The sequence below is a fragment of the Danaus plexippus genome, chromosome 6 (assembly GCF_018135715.1).
Source record: "Danaus plexippus chromosome 6, MEX_DaPlex, whole genome shotgun sequence".
Lineage (NCBI taxonomy): Eukaryota > Metazoa > Arthropoda > Insecta > Lepidoptera > Nymphalidae > Danaus > Danaus plexippus.
The window spans coordinates 997,839-1,022,816 of record NC_083540.1 but is presented as its reverse complement, the minus strand read 5'-3'; the positions used below and the strand labels follow the sequence as shown (position 1 = coordinate 1,022,816).

The window sequence follows — 24,978 nt, the reverse complement described above, 5'->3', positions numbered from 1 at the left end:
TTTATCTGCTTATATAAATATTTTTTTTACCGGATAGCGACTAAGCTGATCTTTTCTGAAGCTTTTTTATGTTTAAATGAATAGTCCATAACTACTTTATATATTCGTCAGTGTAAAAAGAAGTGACAACGTTTGAATGCATTTATGGCAGCCGGAGTCTCTAGGTCACGTGATGATAGTTATTCCCCTCACTTCGCTCGATATAATAACAATTTATCTGAGATATTGTGTCTCTTTTATGGATTACAAAACCAGTGAATCCTATAAAGTTAGTTATGGTGTAGAGTTTACAATGCAAAACGGGGTCAAAATAATTACTAATGAAGTAGAAGATGCTTGTTTTATTATGAATAGTGATCTAATTTTCATGAAACATAAATTAAGAGAACATAGTTTTTAAAAAATTTGGAACGTGCTTTCTGTAACAACGTAGTAGAGATTGTTGAATTGTCAGTATTTTTTAGACTTCTTGGTCCTCTGGAAAAAACAGACTTTTTCTTGGTCTGGGCTTACCTGTAAATTTATCTTTTATATTTCCTTAATACCGAAACTTACTCACTTACTCCTTACTCCTTACTTACTAACTCCTTAAACGAAATAAATTCTTTGAAATATGTATTTAAAGACTCGCTTCAGATAATAACCATTGTAATACCAAACAAATATAGGGTTTTCCATTAAGGGCGCTTGATCTTTGAAATGCAAAAAAAAATACATGTAGGAAAGATATTTGCGAATTTTTTTTTTATTTGGAAGGTCTATCGACCCCATTATGTATGGAATATGACATCATTCAAATGACCGCCACGGCTTCGGTTGGTGGCGCGCACACGAAAGGTCCAATTTTCGATGACTCTGGCGCACAAATCGGGCTGTATTTGATCGATGGCGTGGCGTATGTTGACTTTGAGGGCATCGGTGGTTTGCGGCTTGTTGGCATAGACCTGCGACTTAAGAAAACCCCACAAGAAAAAGTCCAGCGGGGTCAAATCGCACGATCTCGGTGGCCAGTTCACGTCGCCTCCGCGCGAGATGACCATGTCCAGAAATTGCTCGTGCAGAACTTCCATCGTAGCGTGTGCTGTGTGGCACGTAGCGCCGTCCTGTTGAAACCACATGTTGTCCAGATCCATATTCTCGATTTCAGGCCAAAAGAAGTTGGTTATCATCGACCGGTATCGCTCACCATTGACGGTGACGGCCACACCATTATCGTTTTCGAAAAAATACGGACCAATCACGCCTCCGGCCCAAAATCCGCACCAAACAGTCACTTTCTGCGGGTGCATTGCCACTTGGTGAACCTCGTGTGGATTGGTCTCGTCCCAAATACGGCAATTTTGCTTGTTGACATAGCCATTCATCCAAAAATGCGCCTCGTCGCTGAAGATGATTTTTTTGCCAAAATCGGCGTCAACTTCCAACTGCTCTAATGCCCAGTCAGCGAACACACGGCGCTGTCTATGGTCATTAACCTTGAGCTCTTGGGTCAGCTGGATCTTGTACGGGTGCAGGCTCAAGTCACAACGCAAAATTCGCCAAGTTGTCGTCTGCGAAAGGCCGAGTTCCTGTGCGCGACGCGGAATTGACTGCCGCGGGTTTTCGAGGACACTGTCGCGCACAGCGGCGATATTCTCGGCAGATCTCGCGTTACGTTGACGCACGGGAACCGGCTGATTGTTAACTGACCCGGTTGACTCGAATTTGTCCACCAATCGACGGATAGTCGACTCGGCAGGACGATCATCGCGACCGTAAAACGGGCGAAGTGCGCGGAACGTTGCTCGAACTGAAGACCCATTTTCATAAAACAATTTTATGATTTGCACGTGCTGCTCGACACTGTAACCTGAGGACGGAATGAATATAACACACTGCATTTGACAGCTGTTACTCAAACAACATGGCCGCAATCAGCTGTCAAAGTTCAAGCGTCCCTATTGGAAAACCCCTTATATGTATATCACCTTAAAACCACAAGGATATTTCAATGATAGCAGTATTTATAGCACGTTGTTATACCGAGGGTCAATACATAAACCGTAAGGTTTACTTAAGTGCTACTAATGCTTTTGTTCTCAATAGACTTTCATTGATTACGTGAGAGCCTGCACACATCTAAATATATAAAGAATCGCACATTACCTAATTTATGAAATTAATAGCAAATGAGTGGGAATGGATAATTATCCTTCACAGTATTTGTATTCAATTTTCTTAAATCAATTATATGACCTCCGAGTCTTATTATCTATGTTTTTAACTAATGAAATGTGGCCACTAAACGGAAGATATCTATCTGGAATAATATTGTTAGATTTGAGATCATGTACAATATTTTTCACATAATCAAACTGTAATGAAGACAACCGAAATGAATCGATTGTCAGCAGAGATATAGATATTTGTAATTTATGAATAAGTTATTCTTTCACGAGTTGAGAAAGAGTTGGCTGCAATGATTATATTTCAGCCCAATTCCTAGCTCTATGTCGTTACTAAAGCTCTATTTTTAGCTTCTTGTTGTAAAAAAATAACTGTAAAAATAATTTCATTAACACTTGCTTTCATGCACACAAATCTGAGTTTTCACGTGTTACTTGCTGTTAAAGAAATAATAAGGTGATAATGAAATATATATACGAATTTGGGGAGGACGGCGTTTTTACAAATACTATAAATTAACGGAAAGAGACGATAGGCTATAGAAATGTCATATGAACACACGAAGGGTAGAGCTGCAAAAATTCCATTCTACAAACTAAACACTATCAAATGGCACTTGCGTACAAAATATAATAATATATTTATAAATAAATTTTAATTATATATATTCCTTCTTTTTTAAATATGTATAGAATCTAGACATGTTTTAATTAATTAAAATACAAATTGATTGTAAATCACGATTCCAGCTTACTTATTGGATATTTCATCCCGACGCTTCACAAATCAGCTATCACGTCTTTACTTAAGTTAGACAATAAATAATATTTAATTACTTTGATCGTAATGCTCATATATTTGAACAATATTCATGAATCTATGAGGAATATTCTTAGCTTGCGATTATCTTTTTATGTTCGTTATTTATTACTTATGTTATAGTGTGGTACGTTGGGGAAATGGTTTAAAGGAACCTCATAACAGAACATTTTTAGATCATTATTCTAACTACTGTTATCTGTCTTGACAATAATCATGATTGTCGCAGTAACTGTATCATTGTTTATGGAATCTTTTGAAACAAGCGATATTGAAAAGCTATTATTAAATATCCTTTGACTTCAGAATGAAATACGTAAGTGACTTTGACTATAATTGTATACCACATTGATTAATAACTTATATTAGATTTGAAGACAATTAATTGAGTGAAAAATAATTATAATATTTATAAATGATTCGTTAGTTAAAAAGTATCTCCATGGCAGATGGGATTCAGTATAATTTATTTATTAAGTGGTTTAAATTCCAGAAAATTCTCTAAATATCCGTGAAAGTATTGAGATCTTAAAAGTCAACTTATCAAAGAGGTCCAGTGTCAGAGTCACTTCTTAGGTAATTTGTCATAAGCTGTCACTATATCCGATTCAGGCGCCCTTAAACTAATTACACCAATATACTCCCCACATCCCCGAGCGATTGGAATCATTCGCAATCGTAAACAGACCATGCTTATTATATCATTAATTATTTCCTGAAAAATATATTTTGGTTTAATTTTATATTAGTATAGAAGTGTTGGATGGTTTTAGTCTATAGAAATATAATGTTACGATATCATTTCTAGCAAGATTTATTATTTATAAGCCCTGGTTGGGTTACAAGGTAGAACTATCGTCCACTTGACATTTTTTCTGAGAGGTATAAAATGAAGTCTATCAAAAGTCCAAGGAACAGTGTATTGTAGTGTCTAAGGAACCATAGCAGTTATTATTATAGCTACTGAAAATAATAATTGTGTCGTTAATCGCTATGACGACATTCACAACGGTAATAAAATACACAAAAAAGTTCCATACAATTTATTGCTTGACGGATATTATTCTCAATAAAATCTTAAACAACGTTATAACGAAACGAAACGTTCTTGCGTAAACTATACGAGGCACTGAGAGACAGGAATCACAGATCGAGAGAGCTTAGAAGATAGTTGGACATCAATATAGAAAGCTAGAAGGAGGGGGACGAGGAGATGGTGCAGGTCGAGCCAGGCGTGGGTGAAACGCTCCCAGCGCTGCTTCGTTTGTTGAGGAAGGTCTCTCCTCACGAACTCTGAGCTGCGGAATGCGCCATGCATTGCATGCAGCAGTCAATGCATGTCTGTTCAACACCCAGTAGGCCGCTGCGTTTAACGCTGAATGCGCATAGCCACACAGCAGCGCGTACTGAGCTAACACTATTGGGGTATTAAAACCAAAGGCGCTAAAGATAACTATCGCTGCATAGGGACACCAACAAGCTGCAAATATTGCAGCAATTGCAAGAAGTACGTTGCCAAGTCGTCTTCGTGACCGTAATGTCGATGTCTGCGGTTGAGGCCCTAAAAGACTTGGCTGAAGTTTCTTGGCTCTAATATCTCCCACATCTACGGCGTCTCGGCGTTCTCGAGGGCCAACTCCAGCTACTATTATGACGTGGGTTGGTCGACGCATTAGAGGAACTGGTAATGGTAACTCTCCATGAGCAGCTCTTGCAGTAAGTGATAAAGCAGTGAGTTTAACTCGAACAGCCCAGTGACATCTAGTGACTGCCACCACAGGAATGCAATAAGTGATAACCGCATGTACCGCTGCCAATGGTGGCCACGATAAACAAGTCGCTAGGACTGTCATTGCACCTAAAATACATAAAATACATATTAAACGTAGCCCACGTACGGTGATATTTTGAATAGAATATTCTCAAAATAACCATACCAAGTAACAAAGCTGCAATCCATACAAAGGTTATCGCAATGTACGGTCTGGAGCATAAGGAGCCACGTCCACGTCGCACGGCACAACAACGATCCGCAGCTATTGCTACAAAGGAGAAAGTACTGGCAGCAACAGGAAACGACTGAAAAATAAATGTTAACCATAACTATTGCTATGATAAATAATATGACATTTCAAGCCTTTGATTGATTGATCACCTCTCATTTCCAAATCTCTAACACTTTAAAAATGAAACTGTTAAAATAAATATATTCATGATAAGAATTTTCGTAATTTTATTAGTGACCTAAATAATTAGAATCTAAGTTGGGGCTTGCAAAATACAAGAGTAGCATTCCTAACACCTTATGTGATAGAATACTATAAAAAACAAACTACCTCAATATAGTGGGAGACATGACATGGTAAATGATGTAATCTGGCTGCTCTAGTGGCAGCTAGCGGAGCACTGGCAGCACACACGAGAAGGTCAGCTGCACAGGCACTCAACAACTGTGGAGTACGAAGACGAGATGCTCCTGAAGATGCCAGGGCAGCCATTAAACTTACATTACCTACAAATAATATAAAAATTAACCCTTATTACTACCACTGCCAAATGGATTTCAGAGCTGGAGTCTGCAAAGATAAACCATAATAATAATAAATACAAACTATCACAGATTTCTCATGAATCTTACCAATAATACCGAATATAGAGACAAGAACATATAGAGTCAGAAGTACAACTACATGCGCTTGCGCACGCTCCACAGATATCTCCTCCGTAATGTTATTGTACATTACGTCGCATCATTGGGATCTGGAAACAAAAAAGTTATGCTTACAAATTAACTTTCATTGTATTTTTATTGTGATTTACTTCTTTTGTTTTCCATTTCACTCTTTATTTACAACTGATGTTTTCAAAATTGCTCTAGGAAAATCATTTTTTTTTTTATTTCTTAGTCAATAGATAAAAGCCCTGTTATCTTAAAGGACAAATGAAACTGGTTTATGCGTCCGAATAAAAAGTATGTTTTATATAATAACCCGCAGCTCATACTGCTATTTTCCCCGGTAGAAAGTCTCCCGATGAAAAAATAATTAAAGACTATGCCTTGTCATAAACTATACTTATTTTTTTCAAAACTTTTCTGATTGGATTAAAAATTTCTTATTGGCAACTTTTGTTAAAAATATTTGTAAGTTTTATCCTTATAACTTTTTGTATTTAACCGTTCTAGGAAAAAATATTTCTGTTAGTATTTAAAAATCAAAACTTAGTTTGAACAAGTATAATAATACAATGATGAAAACGGTATCTTTTACTAATTTTCGATATTTAAATAATGGCATTTATATTAATAAAAAATATTTTAATATAAATTCGATAACCTCCATTTTAACCGATCATTTCAGCTTTCTTTATCTAAATTAAATAATATATTTATTAAGAAATATATCTTCTTAAATAAATTCTTCTCTCTCTGTCAAAGAAGACTAAAGCTAAAATTTAGATTATGCACATAGAAGTTAGTTGTTACTCTATAATTTATTCCTCAAGAAGCATGTAAAAAATTACTGGTTTTCTTAAAAGAAATGTTTAGAACAAACTTTTATTTTATTTTGTACTGAATAATACTTTTAAATTAATCAATTTAATACGTAGCATATTTCAAAACAGTTGTGTGTTTCATTTGATAGGAAACATGTGACTATCAATATTAACCTTTAACGTACATTGTAAAATTTCAATAACGTAATACGATGTTCAATAAAAGAAATATATCTCTCATGTGCTTGATAATTATGTGTTTACTTTTAGAAGTTTTATTTTAAATGACATTATTCATATAAATAATGGCTATAATACAATAATGGCTGTTAATACCATATTTTTTAAGAATATATTTAAATAAAGAATAAAATACCCTCAAGTTAGGTATGTTTGAACGCGAATGTCCTAAACTTTAGCTGCCAGCAATATATTTTGTTACAAAGTTAAAATTAAATGTGATATATTAAAAAAATCCACATAATAAGGAATATCTTTTATAAAATCCATTAAACATTTTTTAAATGTAACAACGATTTTTCTTAATCACTAAAGAGACAGAATTGCTGTGCTAGAAAAAATTTAATGCTTTTAACAAATCTATTTGCCTTGACGCAAGAATCTATTTGCCTTGGTGCAAGGATCTATTTGCCTTGACGCAAGGAATCAAATATTAGATATTACAACGTATATTGCAGGAACGATACAGTTCGATTGTTTATAAATCTATCATTTACTGTGGACGTTAAACACAGAGAATCACTCATCAGTTAATAAAACAATCTCATTTTACTATATTGACCTATGTACAGATTCGAAGAAAAACGTTCTGAAACATGATATGTATTTTATTAATTACTCTTTTTTGCGATAAAACAATTAATTTTTTTAAGGGTAAGCTTCAGTACGAGCTGTTTTTGAACAATTTACCGAAAATTTTATTGAATAACCCACAGTTTTATTGATATCAATTTGTTTTATGGTCTTTTTGGCTGACCGTAACAATAAAATATTTTAAAGTGGAATCTTGCACCATATTTCTATATGATAAGTTTTAACGTAACAATATTATGACTTGAAATGTGCTTGGTTTTACCAATACTATTATATTTAATATAAATGAGATAGAATGATCGCTTGCCTACAAAGTGCTATAGAATTCGTTTCGGAGATTGATTTCCAATTATGGTGGCGAAAGAAAAAACTCTTAAAAACATAAATCGCTTTTTAAGACATTAGAAAGATTCAAGTACCTATTACAACAGGGACGTTGGAACATATTGAATGACACATCACATCACATCTCATCTCGCCCGCCCGTAATCACGGTTGCTGAAAAGTAACCGAAACGTCGGGAGTATGTAGTTTTTTACAAAAATAAATCACGCGTAGTTTATCCGATAAATACTAGTTTCGTTTAAATATTAAGTAACTTTGTTTTATCTATTATAACAACATCGATGCGGTGGAGTAATATTCGTTTCATAATCTCAACTTATAATATATTTTGAGAAATTTTATGTCATTTTATGATAAAAAAACAAATTAAATCATATATATATATATATAAACTGTTATAAAATCTATTTAAAAACCAGGTCTCTAAACACAAACCTACGCTTGTTACGTACGCGCTACATATTATAAAATAAATGAACATCGCCGGGGCAACATCGTTGTATGGATAAAATATCATATAACGAGTGACGCCGCTGACTCCGCGGAACGAACACCAAGCCGTGTGAACCAGAAGATTCCTGATAACAAACAAGGTATAGATTGGGATTGCTGTCCTAACATCGGGGCAATCATGTAGTCTTAGGTAGCCGTTATAAGTTTTAATATGTATTTTTTATAATAATATACATATAAGTAAGTTTCGTAGTTTTTCTGGAATCTCCGGTTGCCGCCTTATATAATTCGCTAATAATCAAATACTAAAAAATGCAAAAAATTCTTGTTGTGAGAATCGTATATCGTATATCATAATCAGACTTTAAATTTCAGAAGTCACAAAACTAGTGAACAGACAGTTTTTATGAAACTGTAATCTAATTCACTAAGAGCGTTTTGAATGTGTTTGGGTTTGTAGACGAGATTTGATGGTACGATAAAATTTACTTTAGAAGTACTCTTGTTGTTAACTGATATGTGATATATTAAATTAATTAAAATTTTGTACAATTCTAACACACGAAAATTTTTTTTATTAAAAAAATATATATCGCGATACGTTTCAAATCATAAAAAATCAATGCCCTAATACGTGCAATGTCCATTTCATGTTTACATTTTTTTACTTTTCAAATCAAAGTTATAAATACTCAACTGAGCATTCATATCTCCAACTGATTGAGCAACCGCTCACCGACACTTTATACTCAAATTTAAAAATATCCTTAATAACTCAAAAGGTTTTCACATCACTAACAAAATCGAAAATATCTTGTTCATTAATTTTATAAAAACTAATTTCATTTTATAATAATTAATATTTAAATTAAATCCAATTTATATTTTGATTAGCTACTTAATTAATTATCTTAGAATTTTTTATCTTCTTTGAAACCTTGTTTTGGCGTTAAATAAAAAACATTATTTATATAGCTTAATTTTTATATTCACGGTAAAATTAAAGTTTGAAATTACTAGTTAATTTCAACTTCTAGAATAGTTACTTCTTTTAATAATCGTCACAGTTATATTTATACATTTCAGGAGTTTATTGAGGACATTCCATTTTACGTTGGGGTTACTCGGGTACTTGATACAGTTTCTTGATAATTTTAACAGAATTACGGCTTTCCATTATAATTACAGTATATTAATTCAGCTTTACTTATCTCTTTTCTACTCGTAATAAGTATTTCTAAAAATAAAAGAAGAAGAATAGGAATAGATAAAATAGGATTTTGTATAATGCGAAACATTAAATTATAAGTAAGAAAAGTAAGGATCTGACCGCTCTTTTTAATGTAAGCCGGTTAATAACGTATTTAAGCTATTTATTTACTGTTAAAAAAAAGTTAAAATTATATATTTTTTCATTTTTCACGAATCCCTTATTCAATAACATAAATTTTCTCTCATGCTAAAAGCTTGTTAGTCTTTTCAAGCCATAATTTTATGTTTCATTTTAATTTTCGTATTCGGTGTCTTATTTATTATGAATTATGAATTTCTCAAATTAGAATATAACTCGATTTATATTTGCCTTAAAATATTTTGATCTATGTTTTTTAGGAGTTTTAGGTTCACTTGTTTCTTAAATTATCATCACTTTTCCTGTAATATCTAGGGGATAACAGGGCTCCCACCAAGGTCTATCCTTATATAAAACAATTACTTATGTAAAAAATCCATTTCAAATCATAATAGACTTAAATTTGCAAAGTTACTTGAATATTCAAGAGGGGAATTTTTCTTTTATCTAAAGGCTAACATTTTAGATTTTTTCATGTAATATAATAACATCTTGAAGGAATGAACTACAATTTTATTTAATTATACAATTCACGATGTACAGAATTCCTGCTTCTGTGACGGGCTTCTTGATTCTTGTCTGCCATTTGAGATTGATTTATACAAAGTTAGTTCTAAAGCTTATATATCATTAAAAGTTTCATATTTCTTTGGGAGAATGAATATAAAAATATCGTTATTTGAAATTGACTTCTAATTATGGATCCATTACATTACACTAAATTTGTTGACAGAAATTTAGTGTAATGTCATTTGAATATCATAGAATGTTTTATAAATGGAACCAAGAGGCCACCGTGTTAGTTGAATTCGCGTAAGTTGCTGTTCAGTTTTATATAAACTTTGTAGATCAGGGTGTAAAGAAAATAATTTTGAAGAAACATGTGCAATGTGATGCCGGACAAAAAAATGCTATGAATAAAACATTGTGAATTGAATTTCCAAGAAAAATTTTTTTTTAAACCAAAATAGAGTCTGAAATTAACAGCTAGACATATTTTAGAGTGACTTAAATATATGCGTTGGCGACTAAAACTGAAGAGTTTAAAGCGAGTAATGCCTAGTTCAGCTGATTTAGAAATGTTGGTGATTAGCTTGGTAGAGAGATAAAGAATTAAGAGGCTGCAGAGTCCACGAAACTACGTCTTATACAGAATAAAGACATAAATTATTGAAGATTTAGCGAGATTCAAATTACTCGTTTTTTATATTTTGGATGATATTTTTATTAATGAATCCTTGAATAATGCATACCTCTAACAGTTCCCGTCGTAACAAGTTCCAATATATCGTCAATTGAATACTGTGAAATAGAGTTGTAAAATGATTTGAGGTGGAAGAGCCTTACTGTGGTCATACGACTACGGCTCGAACATGGGCTGGCTCGACCGCGGCAGTACCACACTCTCACAGAAGATCGGCCTGAATGGTTTCGTCCGATAAGTGGGAAAGTCGGTAGCCCTTTCCTTTTTTCCATCCTTACCTCTCCCAAAAGATTGATGCGTGCAATGACCTTCATCAGCCTAAGTCTTTTTTGAGGTGTTGAGCCTGTTTCATTGGAATATGCTCCAGGGAGACCCAGCAACCGCGGTCGGATTGGGGGCCCTTCGGTACTCCGTGCAATCAATACACAAAAATCGACTCTCAGACTAAGGGCAATGCTCCGTGACAGGGTTTTTATTGAACCATCAGCATCGTTCCATTTTCCTTTTCCATTTCCTTAAATTTCCTTCACCTCAAGGGCGGCAATGCATCCGCAACAACATGTGGCAGTTATGTTTAATAATAATAATAACACAAAAGTACAAATGCACTTTAAGACTGATTTGTTTTCAGACAAACAAATGTAAAGTTCATTGATTACTCATACATTGTCTAGTTCACTGTATTTTATAATACAGAAACAGATACTTTGTTGGAATCTGTTTAAAGCCCAACTTTGTCAAAATACATTTTAATGAAGTATATTACTCGAACTTTTACCAACAAATAATAAAGTTTAATTAAATTCGGATATTTTTCCATTAAATCGCCTGACGAATTGATAGCTTGTCAGCGTATTTGCATATATTTATGTTAACGAACGGGAGTCTTTGCTATCATAGATATAATGACGTGGTTTAGTACTGCTGAATAAAAAAATATTCACCTTAATTCATAGGACACAGTAAAAAATGATTTAAATAATAATTAATGTATTCAGATCAAAATCTAGTGGAATAAAGATAACATAACAAAATTAAAGGCAAAGTAATTTACAGGCTACCTGGGGTAAGAAATGAAAGAACCGGTGAGGTAAGGCTGTAAAGATGATTATAATGGTTCATCTTGATTTCCGAAAAAACTAGAAGTCTACTGGAAAAAATATTATCGGACAAATTAAAACAAGCCTATCTTAGATTTTTTATTTTTTCTTTTATTAAAAACTTTGTCTCACAATTTTTGACGAAAATTACCATTGAATGTTCCAATTACTCTATGTTTTCGATATCAAACATAAATACTTTCAGCTAATTTTGATTCACTATCGAAGAAGCACCGTGAGTTTGATTCGAAAATTACTGTTCAAAATGTAAAAATATATAAATGCTGTTGTTAATAAAGCGTTGGGCTTTTTGTTTGTAGAAACTCCTAACTTCTGATGTTGTTAAAAAAATTACTTACCCTAATAAAACAGGTCAGAAATTAGAAATAAAATATAGTTAAAAAAAAACTAAACGTACATGCTTTTATAGCTAACCGAAGTAAGACATGAAAAATAAATTTCAATTACAAAAAAATTATATTACAGTGGTAGAAGGTCAAACAATCATTCATAGTAAATCAAAATAAAATTATAATAAAATTTAAGTTATTAACAGAATAATTTCATTCGGAATAAAAAGCGTGAGGTACTTGATACTGAACGTTAAAATCATTCTAGTGGCAAGTAAGTATCTATGAGAGAAAGATATGAAATGTAGTCAAATGCTCGTAGTATAATCCGAAAAATATTAGTTTTATTTAAATGAGTACTCGCCAAAGTCTTAGATCTCATTATGTTTACGTATTTAGTACAAAGAATTTATTATTCAGCAATGGATGGCCAAACATTTTTAAGTCATCCTTTTTAACAAACACAGTCAGTCTGTTATGTAAAAGTCGTCCGTTGAAACTAACATTACCAACGTACGCTTGTAGTCTTTAAACTCGTGAAATGGTGATAGTATCACTGACACATGCATAACAACTTAATATAAATGTGTCTGTATTTATTTCAGGATAAAAATCAATAGAATATCTTATTTATGGATCTTAATGAACCCATATTTTATAGACTAGACTAGACTAGACTAGACTAGACTAGACTATACTGGACTAAGCATTTTGTTTTTTTTTTTAAAGTGGCTATATATGTCAAATCATTATGAGTAAATGTATGACCTTCTCTTCGGATCAGTACATAATAATTACACTGATTCAGTGATATAGATATTTATACGCAATATAAAGACGGTATCAAAGATCAGTTTTTATAAGAAAATTTAACTTAGTATTTTCATATAAAACAATTTGATATTCGTTATTAAAGTTTTGGGATCCAAATAATGTCAAGCCGCTGATGAAATTTGGCGGTTTTATTGCGATTACAGTTTATTCAGACTTCCATCAGTTTAAATTAATAAAACATTTATCCGAGTGAACTTTACTCTGTGCTGTTTAATAAAGGCAGAAATGTGTATGATTTATTCAGTAAATACATAATAAAAAATTTTCAAAAAACCTGCAAGTCTGTAAGGGAAATGAAATATTGTTTCAACGTGCTGTTTATAATCAAAAAGATGCATAAAATGCATTACAAAGCAATCAATATAACAGCGACGTGATAGTGTCATATTTTTTTTTTTTGTATTTTATTAATGCAATCTCTTTCTGCGAACATTTATGATAGTGTCATATAGATTATTTTCTTTAATATTATTATAATGTTTACATTAATTCTTACTAACTTATCCCAATTCATATCAAATGTTTTAAAAATTATAGTGCTGTAAGTGCTCTAGAAAATTAATATTTTGCTTCTTTGCAATTTACATAAGTTATTGGACGTGGAATTGGAAATGTTATACTCATAAGTTACGGACTTCTACACTTGTCCCACTTTTCAATTTGTTGTCTAGAACACATTACGTTATACAAAGTGTCGGACTATTAGTTATAAATGAAATTTCCATTTTGCACAACGCTTTTTGTTAAATTAAAGTGCATAGTTGCTGTCTAGTTTCTTTGCTAGAAGCGTTTCGCTAACAAATTATGTTCCCAAGAAAAATAAGTTTACCATTTAATGTTTGTACATTTATAATATTTGTTAAGAGCTATGTTTATTTTATACTTATTTTTTATCTAATCTCTTATACACAATGTTGTATGTAATTATCGTTGAATTACTTTAAGTTTCGTAACGTTTCATTTATGTATATTTCACATATGAGACAAAAAAAAATTTCTCACATAGTACCTACTAGTTAAACGGCAATTTAATAAATTATTGTGATAACGTACTGCGGAATTTAGACATTTCATAGTTTCGAGCTACTTACTGACTGCAAAAAAATACACAGGAAGCAAAATCACTGATATAATTCTACCCAATATGGAAAACTGGAGATATGAAAACGATTATGGCTTAAACATGTGATTTTTACTTTAATTTAAAACGAACTGCATATAAAATAACTGTTTTTGCTATATTTTAAAGCTCCTGAAATGTTTGTAGCTCCTGAGAGAGCTTTAAGAGGATATTTTAGTTTGGAATTCCCCGAACACATAACGGGTATAAAGTTTAGTTTGGTAATTGAACTAAAATTAAAATATGATATACCTATATAATACCAAAATTATTAACAAAACTTTTGAATTATAGTACTGCAAAATAAACCAACACAATACAATAATCCGTTTCATGTTATCACAAAAAGTTGACCCAAATTACACGAAATGTTGTTATGTATAAAATAAAAAACGAAATAAAAACGTCCTCCATTGAGCGCGATATCTTGAACAATTCTTATCAGACAACATTTTAATTTTACATTTTAAGCCTTTTGTTTAACTAAACTTTTTGTCAGTTTTAACGTTTTGTACAATATTTTCCAAATCCAATATACTAGCATTTTTAAGGAGACATCACAAAAAAAAGGAAATCTTTTTTTGGTTTTGTGAATAATATTCTTAGCTGGACAAAAAAAAATATCAATTTCAACGACATTATATTTCTAAAAACTAAGAACTGTAAGGTCATTGATCTTTTCCGTAAATTCTTGGCATTAGATTAGATGTAGCGAGGCGCCAGCACAAAGTACATTAATAACATACCCATCTCTTCGCTTCACGACAATAGTAAAGTTATTGAGAAATGATGATAGCGTTGGAATACAGCCAGGAGATAACCGACGTCTGTGAACTCCGAACCAGAAGGAAAAGTAGAAAACAACTTACTCATTACACTTATTTCTTCATATATATATATTTATTTTAGTTAATAACTGTGCATAATACAAACAGACCTGTAATCAATTCTTGTGGTTATACCGTTTATAACACCGAAACAACATTAAGTGAAATAATTTAAATCAACGAACAAAAAGGTAACAGGAATTTTATAGTTCATTTTTAGTTCTTGCTCACGAGATTTTTATTTGCCAAATAACATAAATAACTCTGTTCTTTTAATATATTTTTTTCATGTAATATTCATAAAATATCATTCCATCAAATTCCTGAATACTTATATAAATTTTGGGTAATATATTGTATAATAGAATGAAAATATAGCTCTTTTATTGTTTAAAACATATTTTTTACGTTCATTGTGTATATTATATTATAATACTGTAGGATAGATAACTCTATCGCAAATCAACACAAAAAAAATCTAACAAGGGTGAATATGATATTTTCTATTTGATATTATATATATGATATCTTCATTACAACATGTCATTTGCTGTTGCTGTCACAAGTTGTTGAATCAGCAGCATATATTAACATTATCATGTAATCCAATACATCTGTCAGCATTTCTAGTTACCAATAGAAGCAAGTGTCTGTCAAGTTCTAACAATGGACTGGTCTGCTATAATACAAACAGTCAATCATGTCACTAATATAATGTTTAAAGTAGAAAAATGTGCTATTAGTTACGTTTACAACAATAATCCAATAGTTATCTGTGTAACACGCTAACAACGGAACTAAAAAGCTGAATCAGCTTCTTGTACCAATCAATTTTTGTTTGTTCCTTCGTTTAAGTTCACCAAACAAGCTGAGATTCGATTATCAATTCAGATGCTTACTTTATAAATTATGACATAAAAGTGTTCAACTTGAGCCCCCTTTGATTCTTTGCGGAAGAAAATTTACAAAGAAACTTGAAGGAATAAATGAATACATTAACATTATAGCCTCTTGTCTCGACGGGTCGTGAACTAATAAAAATTCTTGCCATCATTCACGTTCTAAGCTGAGATCCGTTGTGGGAGATAAATTCTATATAATAAAATATATTCCCTGTATATAATGATGCTGAAATAATTCAGGACACAAATTAATTCTGTGATTGTGATTTGGAAATTATTATTGTTCCAAATTCAAACTTTAATTAATACAATGTAGTATATTATTAGAATTATAACAATTATGCTTGTATTTTAAATTAGATTTTTTTTTTCACTATTATTGTTGCTTTGCACGGAATTTATATTGAACAGGGAAATAGGATCTTCAAACCATTATATTATACAAAGCTTAATATTTAACTGATAAAACTATTACCCTTTTTACACACATTATCGTAAGATAGAAAAGAATTTATCTAACAAATGTATAATTGGTATTACTACTTATATTGATACGCTTTATATTATGGTCTAAAATAATCTTGTCCTGCCGTAATCCGGTAGTAAAACAAGCCGTATTTCCACGCGACCTTTATTTGCTTCTGTGTTAGATAAGAGAATATGTGAAAATCTCAAATCCTAGTTAACGCAAGCGAAAGAACACTGTTGTCACAAGCTGGTATTGCTTATTCAGGACACGCTCGCTTATCTCACTGATCCTTTAAGATACTGATATTAAACCTGCGTCTCAGTTCATTTAACTATAATAAATTTATGTAATATCAATAAAAGTCTTCATCAATTTAACTTTCTGTATTAAGGTCTTTTATTAATATCTCATATAAGAAAATTGGAACAAATATTTAGGCACATTTCATATAATTGCTTTATATAAAACTATTTAAGAAAAAATATATAAACAACTATTTGGAGTGAATGTTGGGTCAATTATATTGAAAATATTATAATGGTACTTCAAAAAGTAACTTCGTATATATATAATATACTCATATGTGTAATAATATGTAAATTATATGCCTTCACATTATTCCTGGTGACGTCACGCTGTTTTAAACATTGAGTTTTAAGCAGAGACGAAACCTCTTAGCATTCAATGGATTCACCGTGCGGGTGTCGGGTACATCGCGTTGCAGGGAGAGGAGTTTTAACAGTGCCTGGGATTTGCGACCCAGGTGAAATTAAGGGAAAATTAAGAGAAAAAAAATAAGGGTAGAAATAAAAACATTCATGACCTAATTAGGTTTCTCCACTCTTTAAATGGTTAAATGGTATGACAGACTTATATGGTATGAGAAGACTTGATAAAACTAGACTGTGTTAAATTTGAATCCAAACTTTTTCACTTACGAAATTACTACGGAACCTATAGAACTGGAGCCCAACTAGATATTGCGGTTATGGTAGTAACGTAACTTTGTCAAACTGAATATAATCTTAGCTAAAGTTATTCAATACATAATTTGCATATATTTCACTATAACACAAATTTCAGTTTCAGCTGCTGTTATGGGACTGGCCAAAACAAGGAACAAAAATACTTAACCGGTTAACATGAATTGACTATGTTTGAAATGAAATTCAAACATAACATTTATATAAATAAGATTTTCAGCTTATATTTTTTATGCGAGGATGATGAGTGACAAGCGTTTAATTGAAACGTTATAGTTATAGAAAAAGACATTCCAGACAACAGGAATATATGAAAGACACGTACTCTATAAGCAAGAAATAAACTCGTGAGAGTAAAAAGGAAATCCATACAAGACATGTGCGGTAGTTAAGACGCTGAAGACGAATGAAAGATACCAGGATGATACCTGTTACTAACTTTTAGGATACTAATTGAGACTCCAAACTTATGTGGATAATAATTTTAGGTATTTCATTTATGTTACCTTTAGAAAACGAATAAACATGATATATTGTGTAATATTGAATTACTCTTAAACAAATAAATCGACTTACATTTATGTAAAAAGTCTATATGTTTATAACATTTATGAGTTTAAGGAAAAAATCGCAGGAAAATTGTATCAACATTCAACATTTTATTTCTAAAAAGCAATTTCGATGCTTAAAACAAAAATGTACGAATGGTTTTGTAATTGTTGCTACCAAAGAGCAACCTCAATTATGGTGGCAATTATATTTTTTAACAATAGACCAAGACGTCTAGGTTAAGTGTATAATTCCAGACACAGTAAATGTTTAACTTAACGATTGTATTTGGAGTGACAGCAATAGCTGATATACATTTTTATCATATGCGATATCTGAAGCAACGGTTACAACACTTGGATCGGCATCGATTGGGTTCAATCTCCAGCTAGACAAATACGTCAATTTTGTATTGTTACATACGCGCGGAATTTTTTATTTTGCAAAAATAAATGCTAACAAACCAAGGGTAACTAAATCTAGATGTTTGATTGATATCATAGTTTTTTTAAAATTAAACCATTTTTTAATTATCTTTACTTTTAACTTGTACGTTGATGCGAAAAGACAATAATCTCCTATATTGGCCGTCAGCCAGAGAGACTATTATTTCCTCGGAACTGTGTTATCAGGAATAAATTTTATTACAAATATACATATATGCTTACGTTGGTTCTTAAAAGAAGTGTGTTGCCAAAAACACAATAGCGGCCAATGAAACTACATACACGATCCCTTAAAGCCTTCATATAGGTACTTCATATAAAATGCACAGCTACTTCATATAGGCACTTAATGTACTTGTGTTTGACAAATAGCTCTACAAAAAGTAAAATTTCCCATCAAAACACAAAGCCATAGTAAAAAACGAAACGCAACAAAAGCCGATACTTGAATGGAGCACTTAAATGTAAATAAAAACCTTGTTCGCTAAAATTCTTCAAAAAACGAAATCATAAGATGTTCTTTATTTCTTTACTTTAAACGTTCATAAAAACAGCATTTACTTTTTTAATAGTTCACTTACTTACGACTGGCTCTAAGATATTAACTTTAACCGAATGCCATTTTATTGGCAATAATAATTATTGCAGTTCGATTAGTGCTTCGAATCAATATATATATCGGCGCAAGCAGCTTCAATGACGGATGCAACATGGAAATAACTCAAGGCTGTCATCAATTATTATAACAACTTATTGGTCGTCGTTACTAATGTTAAAAGTAAAACGAAATCAAAGAGAATAGAACTATGTTTGGATTCTGGTATAAATATGACGTCTGGACGCACGACAGCGGACTGCAGAGTTCAGCGAGTGTGGGTCATAAAGAATATGATTATGAAGAACCTTCGAGAAATACAAGAACATTTACAAGAATTGAAGTTTCATTTTAAAATATCTGGAACGTACTGAAACAAGCGACATGAGTGACGTCAGCGAGGCTGGCATCCTCTCTTCAAAACAATATACACATATATGTGTATATCATTTTAGCGCAAAACAAATTTTAAACTTTAAAGCATTGATTGTAGTCACTAGGGCTAAGTTTTTTGGTTTTTATGTAAGTTTCGTATAATTATATACATGCTGATAGGTTTATAAAATGTCGATAACTGAAAAAATATTATGACACTATTCCCAAAAAAAAAACACACCATATAAATAAAAATTACTTTACATTTTATAGTAATGTTTCAATCATAATGTAGAAAAAATTTATAGCTCATAATTAATTAGTCTTTTACATTTTAGAGTACCTCTTGGTGAGAGGAATTTGAGGTGTCCTGTTGACATAATTTTATGACTTATATTTATAATCAATTAATATAACACATATTACATTAAGTATATTCAACAGTATTCCCTAAACTCTAAAGAATTCATAAAAGCAAATGACATAATATCCTAAGTGTATATATTTCTTGCTAAAAAATCGCCATTTGTATTAGAGAAGCCTGAACAAACTGTAATTGTAATAATACGCGAAATTGAAGCCTCGGGCCTGTAATACAGATTCTTACTTTTTCCTCGGTAATTCTTTCGTAATGATTTATTCTCTATAGACTCTAAAAATCTAAATTCATATTAAGATATGAGTCAGAAAGAGTCTGCTAATGTAATTACGAATTTGATTAAAATACATGCTATATTTTTTGTTTTGCTTTTAGCAACATATTGATATCAACATATTATTTTACTACTTATAAATTAGGTTACAACACAAAATATATTTAAGGTTTGGATCTAATCGACTGGACCATAATTTAAATGAAACTAGTGTTATTCGGATTTACTACGCGGATTTTATTATTTAAAAACTACATAATCCCGTGATCACGGGCATCTCGTCTGCCCGTGATCACGGTTGCTGCAAAGTAACCGAAACGTCGGGATTATGTAGTTTTTAAATAATAAAATCCGCGTAGTAAATCCGAATAACACTAGTTTCATTTAAATGAATACTCGCGAAAATCTTAGATCTCATTATGTGGACCATAATTTGAATATCGAAACGAGAAAATTCATAATTTATTTTTTCGTAATAAAATATCTGTGACTTTTGAAAATAGCTAACGATTTTTAATGCCTAATTATTATAGGTATAATTAGTTGTATTTTTTCTCTTATTATGTTTATTGAAGATTAAAAATCCTCTAAATACTCTAATAACAACAATTTTCTCTCAGAACACGAGACAGCTACATTTATTACGCACAGAAAATGTTTTATTATAATATTTTTACTCTATAGACTCAGTCGTAGGTGAGGCCTTTAGGGTATCACTACGAAATCGCTTCTCCGCCCTTGAAGCGGATCATTCATCTGTCAACGCGGAGTGGAACTACATTAAAATGGCCTACACAGAGACCAGCTCCGTCGTTCTTGGTTACAAACGCCATAGACGCGAGGACTGGATGTCACAGAAAACTTGGAATCTCATTGAGGAGAGGCGCAAGTCTCACCTTCAAATTCTGGCAACTATCGATGAGGCAGTGCGCGAAGACCTGAGGATGCAATATAGGCGCATACGCAAATCCATATACCGCAGTGCTCGCCACGATCGGCGAGTGTGGGCGGAAAATGTGGCGGATTGCGCCCAACGAGCTGCCAACTCCGGTAATCTCAGGGAGATGTACAAGGCGACGAGGATCTTGACCGGAAAACGGGCCTTGAAGAAGAAGCCCCTGAAGGACAAAAGGGGTGAACTGATTGCTACATCGGAGGGACAGCTCCAACGGTGGCGTGAACATTTTGAGGAAATTTTTCAAGTCTCAAATAGCCCCATAACACCAACCACAGCTGCCAACCTGCCCGCTGTAAGCCTCGATATCGACGAGTCTCCCCCCACTGAAGAGGAAGTAGTGAAAGCCATCCAGTCGCTTAAGAACGGTAAAGCTCCTGGATACGACCTCATCACGGCGGAAATGCTAAAAGCAGATATACCTACCGCTGCGAACGCGCTAACACCTCTTCTGCGGAACATTTGGTCAGCCGAGGAGTTACCGGATGACTGGACTAAAGGGCTTCTCATCACTGTGCCAAAGAAGGGAGATCTCAGTGAATGCGCCAACTGGAGAGGGATTACCTTGCTTTCTACTCCGTCTAAAGTGCTGTGCAAGATTATCCTAGACAGACTATCGAGGGCCATTGAACCTCTTCTTCGCAGAGAACAGGCTGGATTCCGACCCAACAGATCGTGCACCGACCAGATTATTACCTTACGCATAATCCTCGAACAAGCATCAGAATGGCAGAGGGAAATGTATTTGACCTTTGTGGATTTCGAAAAAGCTTTCGACACGCTAAGATGGACAGGTATCTGGGAACGTTTACGTGAAGTTGGAGTCCCCGACAAAATAATTAACCTGATAAAAGCCCTCTACAGGAAATATTCCTGTAAAGTAATTCACAACGGTCTTTTGTCGGAGGACATACCAGTCAATGCAGGTGTTCGCCAGGGGTGTCTCCTTTCTCCTATTCTCTTCCTTGTCGTTCTGGATGGTATCATGCAGAAAGTGACGAAAAGCAAGCGCCGCGGCATAGAATGGGGACTGTCCAGCACTTTGGAAGATTTGGACTATGCCGATGACCTATGCCTGCTGAGCCATACACACGCCAACATGCAAACCAAACTGGACGACCTACGACGAGAAGCATTAGAGATGGGGCTAAAAATAAACACGCGAAAGACCCAGGAGATGAGGTGCGGAGCAACAACCTCTCTGCCGTTGCTCATTGGCACAGAGGCTATAGAAAAAATCCACAAATACACCTACCTAGGAAGCATAGTATCGGAGAGTGGAGGTGCCGAAGAGGACATCGCTTCGAGAATCGCCAAATCAAGAGCAGCCTTCGCGCAACTCCGTCCTGTATGGCAGTCGCGGAAACTAACCAGGAGAGTTAAACTCAAAATATTCCGGTCCAACGTCAAATCCGTGCTGTTATACGGATGTGAGACGTGGAAGGTTACTAAGGACATCTCGCATCGGCTTCAGGTCTTCGTCAATTGGTGTCTTCGCCGTATTCTCGGTATTTACTGGCCCGAGAAAATTTCCAACGTTAATCTCTGGGAACGCTGCGGTGAGACACCGATTGACCTGCAAATCAAACGTCGCAAGTGGAAGTGGATCGGCCACGCGCTCCGAAGGGATCCGGAACACATACCGAAACAAGCCCTAGACTGGACCCCTGAAGGAAAGCGGAAACGTGGTCGCCCTAAGCAGACCTGGCGGCGGACGATCATTGCAGAGGTCAAAAACATCGGCAAGACTTGGAGCGACATAAAAGGCGAAGCTCAAGATCGAACGAGATGGCGACGTACTGTGGATGCCCTCTGCCCCATCTAGGGGACATAGGACCAAGAAAGAAGATCCGATGGGAATGCGACTCGACTCGACTATAGACTCATAGTCTCTTCATTATATATGACCGTTATTTTAAGTGTTCTTACAAAAGAATGAAAGTCTAGTTAATCGAAATTGTGATATTTACTTATAAGTATGTGCGAATGAATATACGTGGGTGAAATTTGGTATCATGGTTAAGTTCACAGCAAAGTGTTTGTACATAAAATCAACTGACGAATATAAATTTCCTTGAAGTCATACATGTATCCTGTCAATATTTATATTTTTTGTAATTCATTAAAAGAAATTTGTAATAACATTTACTATTCCGTCTACAATTCTATTTTGATTAAAAAGCATACTTATTGCTCTGTAACTCTATTTCATTGTAGAAATGTGTTTTTTTCCAAGGCTATTCTAATTGAATTCCTCAAAAGTAAAAACTGGTATTGTCTCATATAAAGATTGTGAAACTTTCTATATTTTTCATGACGTCACAGTATGTACAATAAAAACAAACGACAGTCAAAAATGTTTAAACAAGAAAAGCTCTTGACGCTTTAAATTATTCAACGTCTGTACAATTAATCTCCCAACAAAAGAACAAGGCCGTTTGAAAAGAATTCTCCGAGTTCAGATGCCAAAGATATTAAACAGCTTTAATTAAACAATGATATCAACAAGTCCCTGTATTATTAATTCTCGTAATAATAATATTCGTATTGAAATTTTATAAAGCAAGATTTTTTAATTCTTAATACGCATTAATGTTCATAATCCTATATACATGATATTCTCAAAAGATATGAAAGCAATTTTTAAGAGTTATATAGACTTCTAGAGGGTATTCTTAAGTGTGCAAAAAATACGTAAATAGAAGGTTCAAATAGGAGAACGTATGTACGTGTTTAAGTCCATCGAGAGGAGATAAACAAGTCACAGATGTGAAGAGATCTGAAGTGATCTCACCGTAAATAAGTTTAAAAAACATTATGTTAAAACCAATTAAACGTTATATTCTTATTATTAATTACTATATTATAATTAAATGTCATTATTATCGTAGAAGTGAAACCCTTAATCGCGCTATTAACATTTTGTAATGTTATGTTACTTGATTAAATTGATTTTGAGAAAATAACTTACACGGTATATTTTGGAACTCGTACACTGCTTTTATTCCTGAATTACACACATTAACACTTCAACATTCCTGGTTACACTTTACTAGTACGAAACTTTAGGCTTCAAATCATATTTTTTCAGGAGGCTGTACTTTATAGAATGTATATTAAATATTTTTTTATTTCATCTATATGATGCGAATATTTTCCGCTCCGCTATGTCCCGTTTTATAAGCAACACACCTGAAATGTTCAGGCAGGATATCGAGGTTCGGGTAACGAAGGCAAGCAATTTGTGATATTAATATTAAGATGTCCTTACGAGGGTGACTTCTTAACGAACCCGAGTTTGCATAATAAATAGAGGCTTCCCAAAATAAATTTGAATTTAATATGTGAATTTTAATGCGATGTATGTTTAACCTTAGAAATATATATTTTTATTATCAAAAAAAAATCTTATTATTTTCACTTCCATTCAGTGTTTTTTATTTTACATGTCCAATCATATATAAAAATATTTTATTTAACTTGCAATATTTTGTATGTAAGTACGTTTGTTCGGGTGGCATCTCTGATATCTTCAACCGACTGCGCTGAAATTTTGTATGCACCCTTTTACGATCATAAAAATTGTATACTCGTACTTTGTTTACAGTTAATTTTTTGAGGAAAATGTTAGTTTAATCTTTTTTACTTTATTTCATTTTAGTTACTTTTAGCTTATTTAATTTTAGAGCGTTTGTATAAAAGTTGTTTTATTTTTTGCTTTTAATTCTAAAACTAAGTTATTGTAACCCCAACAAAAGATTTTATAATGCCAATTCAGCTTGATTCTCACTGAACTTGGAATTAATGGTTTTAAAAGATTGCACTTTTAGTACAGAAAAAGCATAGAAATAATTTCAATTTGAAAGAGACATTTGTTATTTCATTTCATATATTTTGTTAGTTTTTCAAACGAAGTTAAAATCTGATTACTGAAAAATATTCCAAAAGCAAGAAAGTTATAATCTTTCTTTCTTCCAAATACTTTGTAGAGATTATTTATATATTTAAAGTCTTTATGCGTACTTTAAATTTATTCATGTTATTAAACTTTTTACCTCTATATTTTGATGGAATACAATAATGTTTTGCTAGAGTTTATCGCAACATATATAAATATAAGTATTTCTTTTTATCTATTTTCAATGATGAATAA

General features: G+C 32.8%; 1 protein-coding gene across 1 annotated transcript in view; it reads right to left on the bottom strand.

The window, feature by feature from the left end:
- Window positions 1-4,022: 4,022 nt before the first annotated feature.
- The window catches only part of LOC116779217 (galanin receptor type 3), a 41,806-nt gene continuing 20,850 nt past the window's right edge, over window positions 4,023-24,978 (bottom strand). The window contains exons 2-5 of the mRNA XM_032673423.2: window positions 5,624-5,745; window positions 5,322-5,497; window positions 4,923-5,064; window positions 4,023-4,843 (exon numbers count right to left, since the gene is read on the bottom strand). Coding sequence (XP_032529314.2) covers window positions 4,164-4,843; window positions 4,923-5,064; window positions 5,322-5,497; window positions 5,624-5,726 — 1,101 coding nt within the window. The 5' untranslated portion in view covers window positions 5,727-5,745 and the 3' untranslated portion in view covers window positions 4,023-4,163. The remainder of the gene's footprint in view (window positions 4,844-4,922; window positions 5,065-5,321; window positions 5,498-5,623; window positions 5,746-24,978) is intronic.